Consider the following 21,599-nt stretch of genomic DNA (forward strand, 5'->3'; position numbering starts at 1 on the left):
AGGATCTCCCTTGGGGGCCCTATTCAAAATGGCTGTGATAAGCAAAACACAGTAAAATGCGTTTCTAGACTTACTGTTGCTACTTCCTCAAATAAATGAATGGCTAGATCTCACCTGCTGGTGTCTTGGTGCTGTAATCGCTGGAGCAGGGTCTCAGAAAGGGATGGTTTGCTCACTTCCACCACCTGGGCATGTTCATTTGGAGGAAGATCTTCTTTTGCCTCAGTTGCCAGAGGTGGTACTGACATGCTGCGTGGAGGTAATAGAGGCGGCACGGGTATAGGATCTGTCGCAAAGGGGAAGGAAAGAGTAAGATCCAAAAGCTCTCCAGCTGTCTTTCCATGCTACTTTTAAATGGCTTTTTAAATTTTCAGTTGGGTGCTATTCTGAGGGTATCTGTGCTGTACTCTGTGTAAATCAACAGAATTTACACTGGCTTAAACTAAGCCAGCATATGTTGCCCCAATGTCCTGAGCCTGGAAGTGGGAGAACAAACCTTTAAGAGTTTTACTTATACCACCCTTTTGGCTGGCCTAAGTTCTGCTAGGTTGCCAGGTCATGTGATAGGACTGAAATAGGTGTAAGTCTCTCCTTAACCTGCCCCACCCTTGCCCCACCCCCAAAACAGTTACACCCATAGGTTCCACAGGCTTTCATTCCACTGGCTAAGCACTGGCTGAGCCAGACAGCCCAGTATCTGCCTATTCCAAACTCGCTCATCCTGGAAGATCTTGGGTTAAGAGGATTCAAATCCCCACTCAGCCATGAACATCACTGGGTGACCATGGGCCAGTCACTGTCTCTCGGCCGGTTTATGCCACAGGGGTGCTCTGAGGCATAGGAGCCAACTGCTAGGAGCCAAGGTCCCTTCGCCCCCCCATAAAATATTTGAGGGGGCTAGGCCCCCCCCCAAAAAGTTGATCGGCATTGCCACTGAAATGGTATGCATGGATCACATCATGTGATTAATTATGTGGGGTGGGGCTTACCTGCCCCACCATATTTCATTCAAGTTGGTACCCCTGCTCTGAGGATACAAGGACTGGGGGAACACCCCATGTACTCTTCAGCTTCTTAGAGGAAAGGTGGGATATAAATGAAATAAATCATTTTACATCTCATGGTAGATTGACATCAGCAAACACACCCACCCCACCAAGCAGTGGAAAAATTTACATCCTTGCAAAATACATTCTCTTGGGAACCAAATATCAATGAAGAATTCACAAATTTCACAGCCAGAGCTAGTGCGGCTTTGAAGATGTTTCATGTACAATGTACACCTTCAGACCACAGTGGAAGTATACAACCTTAATTATCAGCTTCCTTTCTTTATGCTTGCAGAGCAATCAAAATACAGCTGGCATATTAAGAAACTGAACCATTTAAATTTAAGTAGTAGATTAGAATTTTCTTTTAACGATCTTGCTGAATTCTAATTGTCAAGAACTGCAGCCATGGTTATGAAAACTTAGCTGGAAGTGAAGGGGCATAGCAATATGGTATTTTAAAAGTAGTGTGGTATTACTTTTCAGACTCTTTCCCCTGCTAACTTTGGTTGCTTCTGCCTTAGCTGTTTTGTCAGCAACTGCCAAGCTTCATTTACACACTTTTTACACAGAATCTAGATGACCCATTTCATGCCAGGTTTTTCTGTGTTGTCGTTTTTCAGACCTGATTTGTGGTGCTTGCTATCACTTTAGATGCAATAGCAGTGTCAGCATCTTCATTACAGACTGGCAAACTGTTACTGGGTTTTTTCCAGGACTACTGGGGTTTTTCCAGGACTACTGTGCCTTTAACTATATAAGCTTTGTCTTCGTGACTTCTGATCCTGTAACTGCTTTCTGTTCCATGAGGGCACAGCAATACTGAATTGCCTCTCAATTAATCAGTTTCTCTTCCTGAAGTGGGAGAGGGGTGTGTGTGATTGAACTATTGCTTTCCATTTTTAAAAAATTCTTATTATTTTGTTTTAAAATGGTGAAATAGTAATTCAAGGCCCACATTGGTAGGACACATAAACAAAATATTAAACAACATTTGAAACAACTGTTTTAATTGCAGTTCCAAATGAGTGTACTGTATAAAAATTATGTTTTAGCAGTACTAAATGACCCTGGTGCGGAAGCTGCCTTCTGCAGCTTAGAAGCACAAAAGAACATTCAAAACTGAAGTAAGAAACTTTAATGAACAAAGAACAATGAGTGTGCTAAGTGAATGAGAAAAATCGGAAATGGGAAAAGAATTATAGATGCAACAAAAGAAAATTGAAAACGACACCTCTGTGGAAGTACTGAACTAAATATGCCTTTGTTATAGAGAATTTAAAATGCACAGCCAATGAACCTTAAATCCATTACAGGATATGTAGCAGCTTATTCCTGTTACTTAAAGCAATTAGCTGTTGTATAACGTTATATATTACCCTAAGCAATGAGTTTAAGCAATGGTCAAAAGGGCAGATATTTAGAAAATTAAGAACAGTTTAAGCTGTTGTCCTGCAAACTTGCAACAACAACAACAACAACATTGCCTAGACCTGCACAAAACTTGTGCAAGGTGAATGCAAGCAAGGAGCAAAATCAGGACATTTATTGAGCCCCTAAGAGGCTGGTCACCATACATGGATGGTAGACTACCTTTAATTCAGTGAGTCAAAATTTCTACTGGCATGGCTTATATATTTGTGGTACTGCCCACCTGCTCCTTGAAGTAAATATGTGTGTGTGTGTGTGTGTGTGTGTGTGTGTGTGTGTGTAAGAAAGACAGCCTTTATAGTGGGGCAAAGGCTAAGAATTTACAATTCCTTCTTCAACTGATAGGTTTTATTGATTAAGTCTGGACAATTTAACACTGTTATTTCCAATACACTGACAGTCTTAGGAGCACAAGCTTCTGTGTTTTGAATTTCTTACCCATATCCTCCTCTGGCTCCTCTGCTGCCTCCTCCTCTTCCTTCTGGACTGGAAATTTAAGGCTCCGGATCAGACCCATATTCTCTTTCTTGTAAAACTCTATCAGATCATCCAAGTTGTTGAAATACTGCACCGGAACACCTTCAGATGCCTGAAAACACCCCACAAAGCATAGATGTCAAATATTGCTAAATATCATTCCCACCAAAAGAAAGAAAGAGCATATAGTGGTGGACAGTAGTAAAATGAAAGCTCAGTCCACACAATGTCACATCCTTTGTCATCTTTCCAATTAAGTCTCTGGCACTACAGCAGCTAGGGATGATCAGAAATGGAAACAGAAACAGCCACTGCCACAATTCACATGTCCGTCTAGAGTCAGGAATGGAAATCATGCAATGAATACAAGCAGTAGTTGCTATCGTTAAATTTTTTTAGTCCATAAATGTTATGTAACCAATTATCTGCAGTTTGTTAAGAGTTGCTCTGTGAGGGATAAACTACAGTGCCCAGAATTCTTTGAGGGAAGGAATGTGTTTCAAATGTACTTTAAAGGTATGGTGTCTCTGTGTGTGTGTGTGTGTGTGTGTGTGTGTGTGTGTGTGTGTGTATGCAGACCAAGCATGACTATTATCAGCTATAGCCCATTGTCTCCCCAGGAACAGTTTTAAACAATGGGCAGCTGGTTAACTTACTTACATACAGAGGAACTCTGTCTTCACAAGCGAATAGCAAGATCAAGAGTGTACCCCTCTGCCCTCTTTCGTTGGAAGCATAAAGCCCCATTAAACTCAGTGGGGCTTATTTCAGATGAGACATGGATAGGATTGCACTGTAGGTACATCAGACCAGACAAGCACTCCTGTGTTTCAAATGATACAAACCTACGCAAAAGCTTCTCTTCAGATGGGCTACATATACAACAAATATTTAAGCACCCCCCAAAGAATCCTGGGAATTCTAGTTGCCCCCCAAAGAACTGTTAACAAACTACAGTTCCCTGGATACAGCCTAAGTCAGCAGCGTACATTTCCCCCTCACACTTGCCTATGCCTTAAAGGAGAAAAAGTAGAGGTTTCCCATAAAATTTTCTGGTACAAACAGATTATGGAACAGCCTTTATGTACAGTGGAACCTCGACTTACATACGGCTCTACTTATGTATGATTCCAGTTATGACCTTCAGTAGGTGCTTCGACTTACGAACTTTCCTCTAGATATGAACAGAAGCCTTGCCGGCAGCCCAAAGCTTGCCCGGCCGGCTGCAGAGCAGCACTGGGGCCTCTGCCGCCGGGGAGAGGGCCCCCATCCCACCCCCCAAGCTGTGGAAGAGGTGCCGCCTGTAAGAGGAACAGCAGGGCGCACTGCAGCCCCAAACCCCGCCGAGGAACTAACCTGAGGAAGTCCAGAGAAGAACCTGGCCTGGCAAGAAAAAAAAGTACCCCTGGCCAAAGTGAATCAGCTCTTTACTGACCCTTGCCCCACCCCCAGCTTGTAGCCAGGTAAGCCAGTCCACTCTCAGTGCACGTAAGAAAAAAATTAAATCTTATTTATTTTACAGTACAGTACATTGATTATTGCCTTCGTTTTATGGATCTATGGGTGTTTTTCATCGTCTAGAACGGATCAATTCACTTTTCCATTCCTTTCTATGGAAAAGTGCACCTCTACTTATGTACGTTTCTAGTTATGACCGGACCTCCGGAATGGATTATGGTTGTAAGTAGAGGTTCCACTGTATAGGCATTTCATTTGAGACAATAATCACAAGAGTTTCAGTTTCTTCAATTCATTGAGAAGGGATTTACTTCCTTGTCCCTTAAATCAGATCACTGTTGTCCTTTCCTGGCTTTCAGCAAACAGAAGTTTATAATCTATGCACCATAATCTTTCTATTCTGGGGAAAAGAGTGCTGTGGCAGCAACCAATCTGTCTGGGCTGATTTCCATTTACTGCAGGCACAATCATTTACTGGTTCACTCTATTCTCTCTCTCCCCCCCCCCTCTGTTTAGCTTCCATTTACTACTACAGTACTAGCATTTTCATTCCCCTTCCTCCATCACTTCTTTTAGACAACCTACTAGAAAAATTACCAGAGCTAAAGCTAGGAAGCGGATCCAAAAAGAAATCTCCTATTTCAGCTACTTCACACCAATATTCTTGGATCCTCTTACATTCCCACCACAAAAGAAAATTGTCAGCATTTGTACTCATGCATCTCTATCCAACCTTTGCATTCATTCTGCAGAACGTAATTAATTTTGTAGCCAAGCACCATCCATATGAAACCTTAAAAGAATTGTCTCTCAGACTTGTAGAAACTGAGTAGCTGCTTTCAGTGTGTGAAAATAACTTGCCACATTTCTTCTGAAATTACTGGTTCACAAATATTAACCCTACTTAACCTTCAGTGTCAATCCCTTTCCCCTTTACATTGGTTCATCCCTACATAACAATAGCTTGTAGACTGTTGGCAAAAGCACTTTCGGCAATATTTTTTCTAGCATACATTCTTGATCTGCTTATGGTGTGTGTCTCCTATATCAATCACTCCAACGGCAGCCCATCTATTACGGAAAGTGGGGTACTGCTCTACCAACCTCAGCCAGCCCCCATCTATCTTCCTTTCTTCCTACTTACCTTCTTCCTAGTCTCAGTGTTACCCTTGTAGAAGGGAAGAGGATGGGGACAAAACTAGAATTAGTTTATTCTCTCTCTCTCTCTCTCTCGTTAAGGCCACATTCACACCATAAATTTAAAGCACTGTAATACCACTTTAAACCATCATGGCTTGACCAAAAGACTTATGGGAGCTGTAGTTTGTTAAGGGTGCTAAGAGTTGTTAGGAGACCTCTATAGTGGTAGCTCAGGTTAAGAACTTAATTTGTTCTGGAGGTCTGTTCTTAACCTGAAACTGTTCTTAACCTGAAGCACCATTTTAGCTAAATCTGTAACCTGAAGCGTATGTAACCCGAGGTACCACTATATTCCCCCTCACAGACCCACAATTTCCAGAGTTCCCTGTAAGCAAGATGAACTTTTAAGAGAATTGTAATTTTGTGACAGGAATAGGCATCTTGTAAGTTAACAACCCTCAGCACCCTTAACAAGCTGCAGTTCCAAAAATTCTTTGTGGGGAAGCCATGACTGTTTAAAGTGGTATCATGGTGCTTTAAAAGTACAATATGAAAGCAACCTGAGTCTGGCTCCACCTCCTGTTTGGGCTCCCTGCCTTGTACCCTACCAGTCACAATGGGCACCAACCACCCCTGAATTCCCACCCCCACCAGAGAGATCAGTCCTTCCTCAGTATGGCTTGGAGACTGGAGTGCACATAGCAATATTTATCCCATACAGACCCAGTGAAAATACCAAAAAGTGCTATTAGTGTGTCGCCAGGGCTGCAGCAAAATCTTGGGGGAAATATTGATTACATTTAATATAAACCATCTATGTAAGAATGTGGAAAGTTGAGGAAAAACGTGAACAACATGGATTCAGGCTCTGGGTGTTTTTACTTTTTTAAATTTAATGAGGAACAGAAATGGAAACAAGCAGTGGAAGCAGAAGTGAGAAATGCACAACCGCAGAAAGCAAGCTGGGATGACGGCTGAGGTCCATGAGAGTCACTATCTTTAGTAGTCAAAAATCACAGTTTCAAAAGACAGTCTCTTTTCTCCCCCTCTGCTCATGTTTGAAATGCAAGCCCAAGTATATGGGCACAGCACACTTGCTCAATGTGTAGAATAAGGCTTAAAGCTAACACAGAGAAGCCGATTGGGGGAATTGCTTCACCGATGTGTTTTAAGGTCTTCTAGCCCAAGTAAGCCAGATCACACCATCAAGCACATGGCTTCCATCAAGGAATCCTAGGAACAAACTAGAGTTCTCAGGATTCTCTGGGGAAAGCCATGTGCTTTAAATGTATGTTTTGGATGTGATCTGACTTACTTGGGCTAGCCATGTGTGGATCACTATATAATTGTGAAGGTCCACCTAAGACATGCATAGGGATATTTGCCACATGGAGCTGGGAGCCAGTAGCAGAACCACTGATTGGCAACTAAAAACCTCATCATTGCCCACTCCCAATATGCCCCTCTTCCACCGCATCATGCCTACTAAGAGCTCTTCAGTAGCAGTCCCAGGTTTCCAGCTACTTACTGTGTAACACTCCCCTTTCTACATGCCACTGTTTGCTCTCCAAATTCCCCAAATGCCAACATTTGATTCACTGGATCCACTATCCATTATGCAGACCTTTCAATCTGACTTCAAACCGGGCTTTGGTACAGAAACTACCATTCAGTGCAGATGTAAAATGCATGGCTCCACACATTAGAGCACATGCCCCCCCCCGGCAGAATCTTGGGAACTGTAGTTTGTTAAGGGTGTTGGGAACTGTAACTGTGAGGGGAAAACTACAGTTCCCAGGATTCTTGGGGAAAGATATGTGCTTTGAATATACACTGGTACCTCGGATTAAGTACTTAATCTGTTGCGGAGGTCCGTTCTTAACCTGAAACTGTTCTTAACCTGAAGCACCACTTTAGCTAATGGGGCCTCCTGCTGCTGCCGCACTGCCGGAGCACAATTTCTGTTCTCATCCTGAAGCAAAGTTCTTAACCCAAGGTTAGCGGAGTTTGTAACCTGAAGCGTATGTAACCTGAAGCGTATGTAACCCGAGGTACCACTGTACTTTAAATGCATGGTGTGGTTCTGCCCTTGTGGTTACTGGATGGATAGCAGGGGGAATTTCACACTCTCTGTATCATTGAGACCTGCACTTTAAATTTTAATAGAATGGGGTGGGGAGTTGATGTTGAGGTGTCCACTAGCAGCCAGTTTTCATGGCCCCCAATATCAACTCTGTGGAGTGTAGCTAAACTGCCACAGACAATGATCCTGTCAGAGCTGGAGAGGACAGAGGTTAGGTCCTCCCCTCAGCAGAATAAGCAGGAGGGATCCCAAATGCAGCAGAGCTGTCATACAACCTTCTGAAGTGAAGCAATACACATCAACTTGTTAAAAAAAAAATCCCTCCCCGAGTAAGGCCACTGAGTTTAAAATTATCTTAATTCACCACAGGCCAGAGAATGCATTTTAGACCTCAGTAAGCCCCTTGAGCAGAACCCCAAGAGCTGGAGAAGTGAGATCTCACCAAAAATAGCTGCCATAGCCGCTGCTTTGCAAGCACCACCCACAACTTATGTAAAGGAGGCTTTGGCGGAGGGGCCTTCAGTGAGGACAGTGGTGGGATGGCAGCTTCCTGTTTCACCTCAGGTGGCTAAAAGGGACAGGCCGTCCCTAGGTGCAACAAGCTCTGCCCCCTACTGTGGGTGGGAAACACTGAGATAGCATTTGATTGGAAGTGCTCATGTGTGGGTGAACATGCACAAAAACGCACATGCGCATTAGTAGTCTGGTGAGTGTGTGGCCTCAGTGTGTGTTTGAGTGGGTGAGAAGGAAGGACCTGTGAAGCAAGGAAGCTGGGGGGTTGGGAGAGAGAAAGCTGTTGGGGAGGGAGAAAAGGTTATGCAGGCCCTGCTCCCCCGTCCCCTGCTAAATATGCTTTTGTAAACATCATTTACTAAATCTAAAAGCCCTGAAACCCAATTGGGGCAAAGCAATTCCAGAAGCCTATCACAGTAATGTGACCTTAAGATGGGACTTGCAGCTGGAAGAAAAAGCTGTTTCCCAAAATACAAGCCAGCCGCAAGTTTAGACTATTTTAAATGCAACTTTGCGGGTGGAAAGGAAAGTGGAACTGAATGAGGATGACAGGGGGAGTGTGAGCTTTGTTGCTGTGGCTGACAGCAAGCTGTGCTCATTACTTGTACCGAGGTTTAGCTGTTCCTAAAAGCCAATGTGTCGAAATCTCATGTTCATCTTTCTACAAAAGTTCTCACTAACAGCAGATGAGGTAAACCTGTTTCTGGGCTGCAGCACTGTAGACTGGAGGTGCCAGTTCTCATGACTGAGTGCACGAAAATCTCCCTTTAGATAGAAACCTAGCTTTCTAGAAAGAAGTCTAGGCTAGAAAACTTCCCTTTGACATCTAATTTTTTGATAGGGAGGGGATTTTTGTATGCAGGAAAAGTCTGTTATATGAACCCCCGTCCTGCATGTCCAACCTGAAGTGGGCAAAGAAGGGAAGCATTTATTACCTCCTCTGCTGTTCATGGTAAATGGGATAAAACTAAACACGATGTTTCCTCACAGTGCAAAAACGGCACCAGGGGCTGGGGGAATGTGATTTTAACTGGGACCATAACCGGGCTGTGGGTTGGGGTCCGCTGTGGCCCCCAGTGCTCCTAGGACCCAGCTGTGATGATTACTTGCATTTTTTTTAAATGCTCACATTAAAGAGGGATATAGGCAGCTGCCTTATACCAATAAGACCATTGATCCATCTAGCTTAGTACTGTCTACACTGACTGGCAGCAGCTCCCAAGGTTTTCTGATGGGGACCTTCCCAGCCCTAGTTGGAAATGCTGGGGTTGAAGCCTGGACATTTTGTGCATGAAACATATACCATACCTCTAAGCTACAGCCCTTCTCCATTTTAACATCATATTTAATCTGGGCCAGGTTTAGTCTCAGCTGCATTCCCTCCCTTCCAAAGAGCAGATTCCCGTGGGGGGCAAGGCCAGAGGCAAAAAGTGGTCTGAGCAACAGATGTGCCTCCCACCTTTGCACATTAGTACCTTTTAGCCATGCAGAGGTTTCTATCACCCACCCAGACAAGTTAAAATGTATTATAACAGTTCAAGTATACATTCTAGCCAGGTGAGAGCACAGAGCAGGGATGGTGAATTGTCTGGGGAAATGAGACATGATCAGGGGAGGGTCTCGAGGGCCAGATCGAGAGGCTTGGAGGGCCACATCAGAGCCCTAGTGTTCCCCTCCACTGCTTCAAGCGTTTATCGATAGCACTGAGTGATAAAAATGTCTATAAATTTCTTCAGCTCCAGGTTTTTTTTTTATGCAATACTGTATGTGTTTCTTTAAGGCATCAGCTCCTGGGTTTTGATTTTATTAGGGTGCAATGGCAGTGGGGACACTCTTATTCCTAAGTCCTTATAGAAAGTAATATTGAAGACACAAGCCATTGAAATCTTAGAGAAAGATAGAGAATGCAACAAATTCCCTTTTGATTTTTTTGGGGGACATAATTTACAGGCAGTCACATTAATCTATCAATGCTGGTGCTGTTTTATTTCTTCAGTTATTTACAATAATTATGTTCACAGGATTGTGTGCAACAAAGCTGTATCATTAGTGCAATGATTTCTACCTGCACAATAGGAGTTTCTCTCCCATTCCTCTTCCCATGCCACCCCTGCTCCGGAAAATTCTATTCTAGTGGTTTCCCCAACCCACTGGAGCAAATCTGAGGTGTGGGGTGCATGTATGGAGAATGGAGAGGGAGAGGTCCCATTGCACATGTTTTTTTTTTTTTGCTAGTGGGAGGATTTTGTTGGATACAAACCATTGTTTTCTACTAAAATAAATTGCATGTCATAATCTTCTATCATTTTCTAATTTCCTGTTAAGAGTAAATCATTTAGAATATATATCTTAGCTAATTTCTCTTTTCACGGTTTCTCTAATATTGACGATTACCATCACTGCCTTTCCTTTTCCTGACATTAGAGATGCCCAAGGGGTAGGGGTCACCCCCAAGTAGCCACATGCAGCTGTTGTTAGTGGTACACACTGCGTTTCCTCCCCATTCATAAATGCCAGAAATTTGCTTTTAAAATAAATGTTTTTCACAGGTTTCCAAACAACATCCCGTTGTTTATGGAAATGTTCTAGTTGCCCTGGGTTACCAGGAAAATGGGTGCTTGCATGCTTCTGATAAGCACCTAAAATTTGAAAATAAGCTATTTAGAACACTCTATTCTGTGTATGCCCTAAAACAGTTATGCAGGAGACTATGTATGTAGTTGAAAAATAATTATCTGCCAACATATGCATTATAGTACAAGCGCACAGCATTTACGGAACATACCATGCCGACATTGTCTAAAATACTGTACTTAGGGAATGGGTAATTAATTTTTAAAAAACATACTGTAATTAAATAACACATGGTACTTCCTCTTTCCAACAAGTGTTGGCATAAAGACAAGTAACACCACTCTTTGCGTTTTCAAGCGGTTCTGTCATTTGAAAAGCTAAAATAGCAGTGGGGTGGTTTTTTTGGCATGCTGTTAATCTGAACTCCTAAATGCAAGACATGAAAAGATTTATATGTGGTAACAATAGCTGTAATGCACGGTGACATATGTAATCAACTGAATCTCCTAAAAGACAGAAGCATCTTCTGAAAGCACTTAGAGATTATTTACACAGTCAGTGTCCAGAGATTATTATTGCAAGACTGTCATACTGAAACAGCAGCCTAAATCTACATGAACCAGGTATGTTTGAGCTGTGCAAGGTTTTCTTTTCTTTTCTTTAGTATATCTATCCCTAGGCCCCAACTGCACTGTGCATTTAAAGCACTATTCCATGACTTTAAGCCAGGGGTCCCCAAACTAAGGCCCGTGGGCCAGATAAGGCCCAAGGGACTCGTTTATCCAGCCTGTGGCGACCCCCGCTGCCCACTGCTGCCGCCCGCTCTTACCGGCACTGCGCTGCGCAGCTGCCCACTTTTGGGTCGGAGGAGCACCAGAAATAGCTTGTGCACATGCGCAACCGTTATTTTCGGTGCACATCCAGGTCGGAGGAAGCCCGTGCACATGCGCACAACCTATTTCTGGTGCTCCTCTGACCCGGAAGTGCACCGGAAATAGTGTGTGCGCACGCGTATGGGCACATGCTCCCCCACCCTCCGGCCCGCCGCGCGATCAGCGCTGGAGACACCGCCCAAGCCATGGTAAGTTTGCTGACCTCTGCTATAAGCAGTCATGGCTTCTCCCAAAGAATTCCAGGAACTGTAGCTTGTTAAGAGTGTGCAGAGTTCTTAGGAGACCCCTGTTCCCCTCACAGAGCTACAATTCCCAGAATTCCCAGGGACTGATTGTTAAACCACTCTGAGAATTATAGATCTGGGAAGTGAATAGGGGTATCCTTACAATTCTCAGAAGGAAAAAAAAAAGTGTAGAAAATGCATACAATTTTAATGCATTTTTGGTGCTTAAACCCCCCCCCCCAAACCTAGGGTGGAACAGACCTATGATTGAGTGTATTCAGAAGTAACACAGAATGCAAACAATTTGATCCATCTATCCCTAACTGACATACAGGCTCATGTGGAGAAAGGAAATCCTCTTTCCAGTGTGGTGTAGTGGTTAAGAGCGGTAGTCTCGTAACCTGGGGAACCGGGTTCGCGTCTCCGCTCCTCCACATGCAGCTGCTGGGTGACCTTGGGCTAGTCACACTTCTTTGAAGTCTCTCAGCCTCACTCACCTCACAGAGGGTTTGTTGTGGGGGAGGAAGGGAAAGGAGAATGTTAGCCGCTTTGAGACTCCTGAAGGGGAGTGAAAGGCGGGATATCAAATCCAAACTCTTCTTCTTCTTCTTTGTATTCCTGCCTTGGGTCATGCAAATCTTTAAAAGCCAAAATCAGCCATTCATTCTCTTTGGCCATTAGTAGGTCACTATGTTCTTCTATGGAACTGTGCATCACCCACCAGAGGGATGGATCCTACTCATATTTTACATGGCTATTTTCCCCAGGACACAAGAGAGATAAGCCAGGGGTTCTTGGTCTTGCTGTGAGCAGGTGACTTTCTCCACTCACTTCAGTTCTTCAGTGGCTGCGTAAAAAGGCTTTCAAATATGACATTTCCAAAAATGATGGAACAGAATACCAATACACACAAGCTGAAAACTGAATGAACTCTTGGTTTTCAATACTGAAAATATGAAACTGCTTAGCACAGTGCTTCGGGCTCCCTATGGGAGCATACCAGAATTGTTTCCAGGTGTTTGTGCTCATATGGGCAAATATTGTGAAATGGAATTGGTACAGACAGCATTCTTGCTTGCCTGGGCGCCATATTACATTTGTCACCATGAAGGTGTGACAGGAGAGAATCAAAACTACTTGTATTAATAAATAATAATTGTGTGAGCCAACTCAGTTACTGCTCCTACATGCTGTAAGGTTACATAGGGTTGCCATATTTCAAAAAGTCTTCGAGCTACAGTGGTACCTCAGTTTACGAACTTAATCTGTTCTGGAAGACCGTTCTTAAACCAAAACCATTCTTAAACTGAGGCACGCTTTTCCTAATGAGGCCTCCCACCGCCGGTGCCCTTCCACCGTTCGGATTCTGTTCTTAGACCGAGGTAAAGTTCTTAAACTGAGACACTATTTCCGATTTTGCAGAGTTTGTAAACCAAATCGTTCTTAAACTGGACTGTTCTTAAACCGAGGTACCACTGTATTTTGAACTATTATTTACGAGAATCGGCAAAAACGGCACTGTCAACATGGCTTGCCATATGTCTGGAATTTCGCGTACATATAGCTGATTTCCACTCAGACACTGCTTTTGACCACAGTATTCTGTGTATGTCCAGGAAAATTCTGGACGTATGGCAGCCCTACATTATCTCATGTCAAACAGCCATCAGCTGTGTGCAGGATAGGTCACATAATTTTTAAACAATGGAAAGATAGCTTCCTAAGGTCATTATCAGATGGTTAGAACAGCAAACTAGGGAGGGTGGACTGGCAAAAATTCCAGGGCAGGAACTGGCATACTTCCCAGTATAGCCCTTATTCCCATTTCCACATAGAACTGACACGGGAGACATGACACTGTGTCTCATTTGCACAGGAAAATAAAATAAAATTCTGTCTATGACGTCAGTGACAAGGCCAGTTGCAGAAAATACAGGATCAATTCTAAGCTGCCAAACTAATCATACTAGGGGAATATACTACATATATCTGCACAGACAACGGGGGGAGGGGGAACTGGTGTGATTGTTGACTGAATCTTTATACTTAGGCAGGAGCAAAATTTTCTAGCTGTTTTGTAAGTTATGTTCTGTATGTTTTATATTTTAATGTATTTTGGTTTGTTTGTTTATTCCATTTTTATACTACCTGTCTGCTAAGGTACCCAAGGAAGTTTAAAGTTTAAAAATACTAAAATTAATAAATTGGAAGGTAGAAGGTCCCATGTCCAATCTCTGGCATCCTACCTAGTGGATGCTAATATTGATATGTCTGCAAGACCCTTCCAGGACTCTCATAAAACATCAGTTACAATGGCTGACTTCATGGCTTTGTTGTTGTTTAGTCGTTTAGTCGTGTCCGACTCTTTGTGACCCCATGGACCAGAGCACGCCAGGCACTTCTGTCTTCCACTGCCTCCCGCATGGCTTTAGCATCATGCTATCTTTCTCTTTAGCTTGTGGCTATATAGCTCAGTTGGTAGAGCATGAGACTCTTAATCTCAGGGTTGTGGGTTTGAGCCCCACACTGGGCAAAAAAGATGATGACCCTTGTGGTCGCTTCCAACTCTTTAATTCTATGCTTCTATGCTCTTACCTCCCTGTGGAGAGGCATGGGGTTGAATATATATATATATATATATATATATATATATATATATATTTGCTTTCGTAGATTTTCACGGGTACAGGAATGCAGGTTTTGGTGTCCTCGGGTGTCTTCCCGTGTAAAAGTTGGGGTGTCTAGGCGACGTTTCGACGAGGTCTCACTCGTCATCTTCAGGCTTGTGCTTTCGGCTTCTTGTTACTGGAACAGAGCAGGATCTCAGTGTTTGAGTTCCTATAAATACTGTAGAGGGGGTGTGGTGTATAGCCTCCAATGTTCTGGGCAGAGAGGAAGTTCCCAGGCTAGTGTGCCTTTTCTTCTTTTGTTCCTTAATTACTTGAGAGATATCTTGAGTGATTTCTTGAGTGATATCCTGAGTACCACTTAGGTGGGTCATTAGGTGTGGATTAGTTGTTAAAGTCTTTGTGTCTTGACCTCTTGAACTTTGTGAAGAGTTTTCCTGAGAAGATGGCTGTACTGTACTTAGTTGTGCTCTGGCTTGGCTTCGTGTATAGGGGCGAGCTGTGGTTTTGTGGCTTGTGTCAGCCAGATCTGTGTAGAGGTTGCAGGGGGGTGCAGCATCCGGAGGTGCCACCATGGATTGGCTACTGGATGGTGTCTGTAATTCATCTGTGGAGAGGGTCTGGGTTTGGGTCTGGTGTGGTTGATTGGTGTTGGCGTTCTGTGTGCCTCTGGATCTGGTGTCAGTTTTTGTAGGGAGGGCTAATTTCCAGATGTCTGGCAAGCGGGATGTGTCGTCACGCTTGTTCATGTTGTGAGGGTGTTTCTCTATCTCGATGGCTTCCATGATTATTCTCTTGTGGTGATGTTCCGTGTTAAAGAGCAATTTGGAATCTGCAAAATTAATTTCGTGTCCTGTTTCTTTCATGTGTTGGAAAAGAGAGGAAGTTTTTTCTTCTTTTTTGACGGCATTCTTGTGTTCTGCGATACGTGCATTTATTCGTCTGTTTGTTTGTCCAATGTACGTGGCTGGGCAGACTTTGCAGGGTATTTCATAGATCCCTTGGAACTTCCTCTCTGCCCAGAACATTGGAGGCTATACACCACACCCCCTCTACAGTATTTATAGGAACTCAAACACTGAGATCCTGCTCTGTTCCAGTAACAAGAAGCCGAAAGCACAAGCCTGAAGATGACGAGTGAGACCTCGTCGAAACGTCGCCTAGACACCCCAACTTTTACACGGGAAGACACCCGAGGACACCAAAACCTGCATATATATATATATGCAGTATATATAAGTACAGTACAGCCATCTTCTCAGGAAAACTCTTCACAAAGTTCAAGAGGTCAAGACACAAAGACTTTAACAACTAATCCACACCTAATGACCCACCTAAGTGGTACTCAGGATATCACTCAAGAAATCACTCAAGATATCTCTCAAGTAATTAAGGAACAAAAGAAGAAAAGGCACACTAGCCTGGGAACTTCCTCTCTGCCCAGAACATTGGAGGCTATACACCACACCCCCTCTACAGTATTTATAGGAACTCAAACACTGAGATCCTGCTCTGTTCCAGTAACAAGAAGCCGAAAGCACCAGCCTGAAGATGACGAGTGAGACCTCGTCGAAACGTCGCCTAGACACCCCAACTTTTACACGGGAAGACACCCGAGGACACCAAAACCTGCATTCCTGTACCCGTGAAAATCTACGAAAGCATATATATATATATATATATAAAATTGGAATTAGTGCGCCTAAACCTGAGTTATTCAGAACATTCATTTGGAGAACTCTCTCTCTCTCTCTCTCTCTCTCTCTGTGTGTGTGTGTGTGTGTGTGTGATATCCAAATAGGTTCTGAACACAAGCTCCATTTATTACAATGCGATTTGCAGCCTGGCACTGTTAACATGCAGCACAGTTCTTATGTTTTCAGTAGGGAATCCAACAGGAAAAGCACCTTCATCTTTATCAGGCCCCATCAACTCTCCAGCAAGCTGATAGCTTCTAGTGTGATAAGAATGCATAAGCATCCTACAGTTTCAGCTTCTTCTGGTGAGCAATGAGTCACAGTTGCTGGGCTGCTTTCGAACTACGCACTGTGTGTCATCGATTTCCTGTTACACAGAGTCCCGACCTCAGAGGCGGAGCAGGAAAAAAAGTGACCAGATGCGCAAAGCTTTCATCAGTCTGTGCAAGGCCAGAAACTACCGTGGAATCTTGAGGTCAGGAAGTGCTGAAGGAGAGCAAAATCAGAGCCCTTTCATGCCAGGAATGGGAAGGATATCCTTAGACAACATTGGATGAATGAAGTGCTTATGAATAATGGTGGGCATAAAAGGCAATTATTCAAGTGTATGAGCAGCCCAGTCACATCCCTGCTTTAGGTCAAATGATGGAAGAAGAACGATGCATGGCAACAGGTAAAGTAGTTTCCCATCTCACATAAATGGACCAGACATCTGCAACTTTGTCATGCTTGAAATAATAATAATAAAAATCATATAATTTCCCCCTATACTCAATGGGATTGCCCTTAGGATGCGCCTCAGGCATTCTCCTTCCCCCAGAAGACTCACTGAGCAGAAAAGCTGGATTATATAAAGGCCTTTCCCAAAGGGAAGAAAATGCTGCATCTGAAAATCAGAGGCCAAGTGTAGTCAGTGGTTTCTGATGTCCCATGGTGGGGAAAAGGTAGGACTGTGGATGGTTCTACAAGAAATGGTTGAAAGGATTGTGTGTTTAGCCCAGAGAAGAGAAGTTTATAGGCTGACACTTACTTATTTTAGACATTTATATACTCCTTAATTATTTGAATTTCTAAGTGGCATGCATAAAAAATAATCCACAGAAAATGGGAGAATAAAGCAATAAAGAATTACCACAAGACCAAACGCTACCTTAAAATACCAGCTGGAACAAGAAAGTTTTAGCCATTCACCTGAAGGTCAGCAAGGAGGGTCCCTGCTGTCAAATCTCAGTTGGGAGTTTAGGCCCAATTCACTGAATGCATGGTTTCTGGTAGTTATGAGCTGTGCACCTGAGCCATGGGAGACCACCATCAGAGAATGCCCTAAAGGTCTCAGTAGATCAGGAACAGGTGTCCCTTAAGATGGATCCATACCATTAAGGGCCTGGTTAATTTATACAAGAATGTTGAACCTGGCCTGGTAACATCTGGGCAGCCAGTGCAAGCTTTTATGTGCTGGTGATTGTCTCTCCCCATCAACAGTCCAGCTGCAGCATTTTGTCCAGTCACAAAGTCTTGAGGTTACCAATGCATGAATCACCACAACTGGGTGATTCCATGATAGCAGTCTTTCTACAATCACAGAATTGTAGAAATGTAGAAGGGACCCCAAGGGTCATCTAGTACAACTCCCTGCAATGCAAGAATGACATGTGAAAGACTGTCCTGCAGAAGACAGAACTGTTTCACAGCAGAACATACTGCCTCAGGAGGTGATGGGCTCTCCATTGCGTTATGCACTGAGCAGAGAGTTAGACTTGGTGACCTCAAAGGTACCTTCCAATTCCACGCTGTGCAGTAGAGTGTAAAATGAGACTGCATATGGCTTTCCTGAGCAATCAGCAGCATTTATTGCATAGCCTAGGAAACATCTCCATGGCAATCGGCCGCCCACAGTTAGGGAATCCACTGTGAATAAAAATACCTAGAGCTACTGACACTAGGGCAACAGTGCACTTCCACTGCACTCCTCAACATTTTGTTTACCAACACACCACTCACTGTTGTCTCTGGTTAGTATCATATTTGAGATCCCTCTACAACACGAATGGTAAATCTGTGGCCCTTCAGATGTTCTTGGACTAAAGCTGCCATCATCCTTGTCCTCCCTCTTATGATATATTTCTCATATAAGACAACAGAATGTGAAACTAAAGTGCCATATTTAGCATTAAACGAGGGCTTACCTGGATAACTAGCTTATGTTCTTTATTTGGCAGAATCCTGTAGGTATACACACAGTTCCGATACCTGGGACACATAAGAGGAGAGGATGTTAGAAGAAGAAAAGGTAAGTCTGGCAAGATAGGTTGATCGCAGTGTTTATTGTTGTGTTGATAGTCTGTAGGGGTAGAGAACCTGTGCCTCTCCCAATCTTGTTGAGCTCTCATCAGCCACAGCCAGCATGACAAATGATCATGGCTGATGGGAGTTATAATTCAGCAATGTCTGGAGAAACAAAGGTTCCCCGCTTCTGGTCTGAAGCATACAAGGCCAACTTGATCAGTCTGAAAACTTTATTTTTATTTCCTCCTTGATATCTAACTGCCTCGCCCCATTCCTGACTCTTGAGGTTGCAAAAATAAGCTTGAAAATGTCACATCGATACGTAATCATCAGGAAGGTTGTACACTGACCCCACATTTATTGTGTTTTCAAATGTCACCATTATTCAAGTCCGTCTTGAGATTTCAAAGGCTGTTTCTGGGATTCCAAAATTCTTAGTATACCTGGAATATTGAGTCTGAAGACCTAATCAGACTTTACAAGCTACAGAGCTGTTCAGTATTTCTCTTTCTCTTTTCCACTGATAATGCCTAGTGTTACATCAAGTAAGAGTGGATGTCATCATGTTTCTCCTATGCCACAGATGACAGCTAATGAACTGAGCTGGGGACAAGGAAATGTTCAGCAAGTTGTTAGTAGTAAGAGAGGAAAAGAGATATGGTGTTGGAATGGCTCCATATGTATTAGTTTTAACATATTTGAGTTTTAACATCTTGTTGGCCTGGAATTCTATGGATTGGGGCTTCCAGGACAGATGGAATGGTTTCCACTTTCTGCCTTGGACTTGGCATTTATCTCTCTCCATCCATTTCCTTCTCTTTTAAATTTTCCATTTAAAAAACAGAACCTCTAAGGGCTTGTGCCTTTGATTGCAAAGCTATGATGCCCACAGACGTGGGCCGGGGGGGGGGGGGAGAGGTTTCCATATCAAAAAGTGGAATTAGCAGAAAGACAGATTACCGGTACTTTACAAAAATCCACCAAAGAACCTAAGACCATTTTTGCATCCGCCACTTTTTTTGGCCATGGTCATGCTTAAGGATAAAAGTACTGTATCAAATCACAATATCACTTAGGACAGAAACTGCTGTTTAGCAAGGAGAGAGGAGGTTCTTTGTTTCAAAATGGGAAACTAATCTCTTATGCAGCAGAGACATACATATAATTGAAAAAATGTCTATGGTTGCATCAATTCTAATCAAAATACTAGCTGTTGAATGTGCCACTTGTCATAAGGTACATCATCTGTCTCCAGCCATAATCACATATTTTGAAAGACACTGTCTTCTGCAAAAATTTTCAGAGGCAAAGCAGAATTTCTGCTGAGAATGACTAGCTGTTCCGAAAGAGACCATGCTATTTGCTTCTTCATCACTTCCAGAAAATAAGAGCAAGCAGATCATCTCAGGATTTGTCAAGACAGTTTTCAGAAATGTCATGGGAAAACATTCTACACAGATATTTCTCCAACACTGCTGCTCTCCCAGTGTGATCGAAAACAGGCAAATCCACCAGGCTGAACACCTCAAAGCAGGGAACCCCTAAAAGTGAACTAGTGGGTTTCACCTTCTGAGACTCGGGTAAAGAAAGGACTTCTCACACAGAAAGCATATCCACGCCATACATTAAAGCACATTTAAGCACATGGCTGCCCCCAAATAATCTTAGGAACTGTAGTTAACCTTTGCAAAGCTACAATGATCAGCACTTTTAACAGACTACAGTTCCCATCATTCTTTTGGGGGAAGCTATGTGCTTTAAACGTATGGTGTAGATGTGGCCTTAATCCCCACATGAACCACAGCAGACTCTATGCCCACTTGCCCACTACTAAAGCATTCCCAACTGCCTGTAAGCTGCTGAGGTAAATGAGGGGAGAAGTATGGAAGGGTCTGTTGCTGTATACACTGGGAGGAACTAGAATGTCATTAAAGACTTTTGCCTCTTTCTCTGAGGTGCCTAATTAAAACCTCTGGTTGTTGAAAAGAAAAGGGCCAGAAGTCATTTGATAAGGAGCTACACAGGGGCCAGATGAAAGCCCTCAGTGTATTTGTGCTGGTGCTTATTTTCTATGATAAAGTCATTTTGCTGCTGCTTCTTTAAAAAAAAACCACTTCTCTAAATTCAAGCATTCTTTTCCTTGGGATTCACTGTAAATCTCTGTTTGTGATTGTCTACCATTAATTATTTTATTGCTTAAATGTGCTTTAATGTTTTGCTCCACTCAGGATTCTATGTCATTGAATGCAGCGGGGCTTATTTCCAGGTTTACAACCTTAGGCTGAGAATTAGAAATAATTCATTTCATTTAAATTTATCTCCCAAAGAACACAAAGTGGCATATATACAGTAGTTCTCCCTGTACACACGCCCCCCCCCCCATTATTTTCACAAAAGCCCTGTGAGGTAAATTATGTTGAGAGACAGTGACTGGCTCAAGTTCACTCAGTGAGATACATCACTGAGTGGTGATTTTAACCCTAGCCTCCCAGATCCTAGTCTGACACACTAACCTATCATTTTTCAACCTTGGGTCCCCAAATGTTGTTGGACTACAACTCCAACCATCCCTAACTAGCAGGACCAGTGGTCAGGGAAGACAGGAGTTGTAGTCCGACAATAGCTAGGGACCCAAGTTTGGGGAAAGTTGCTGTAACCACTACACCAGGATTCCTCAACCTCGGCCCTCCAGATGTTTTTAGTCTACAACTCCAATGAGCCCTAGCTAGCAGGACCAGTGGTCAGGGATGATGGGAATTGTTGTCTCAAAACATCTGGAGGGCCGAGGTTGAGGAAGCCTGCACAACACCATATTAGAAGTGGATCAATCTGTCGATCTCATTTTCTCTATTTTTTTCTCTCGCTTTTTAAATCTTATATTCAGTTCTCCATATTTCTGCATCATTCTGTGAATTTATTTTTAAAGTCCTCGTGAAAATGTGCCAGCATTTTAGTGCAAATTTCTCCCAATGGGCACGTTTTTGCTGGCATTTTTCCCTAATAAAATGCATTTTATATGCTATTTTCACTAATGTATGCACACTTCTGTACACATTATTTGGTTGGAGAATTGCATCATGAAATTTGAAGAAGTGTGAGTTTCAAAAGGTAGCTGTGTTTCGGTTTGCATATTGTTTCAGAAACTGC

At 43.1% G+C, this 21,599-nt stretch overlaps 1 protein-coding gene across 1 annotated transcript in view; it reads right to left on the reverse strand.

Annotated features, from left to right (window-relative positions):
- INPP5D (inositol polyphosphate-5-phosphatase D) overlaps window positions 1-21,599 on the reverse strand; it is a 67,423-nt gene that overhangs the window by 38,210 nt on the left and 7,614 nt on the right. The window contains exons 2-4 of the mRNA XM_081864599.1: window positions 18,353-18,416; window positions 2,919-3,069; window positions 115-286 (exon numbers count right to left, since the gene is read on the reverse strand). Coding sequence (XP_081720725.1) covers window positions 115-286; window positions 2,919-3,069; window positions 18,353-18,416 — 387 coding nt within the window. The remainder of the gene's footprint in view (window positions 1-114; window positions 287-2,918; window positions 3,070-18,352; window positions 18,417-21,599) is intronic.

Source organism: Podarcis erhardii, assembly GCF_964252035.2.
Source record: "Podarcis erhardii genome assembly, chromosome: 5".
NCBI lineage: Eukaryota > Metazoa > Chordata > Lepidosauria > Squamata > Lacertidae > Podarcis > Podarcis erhardii.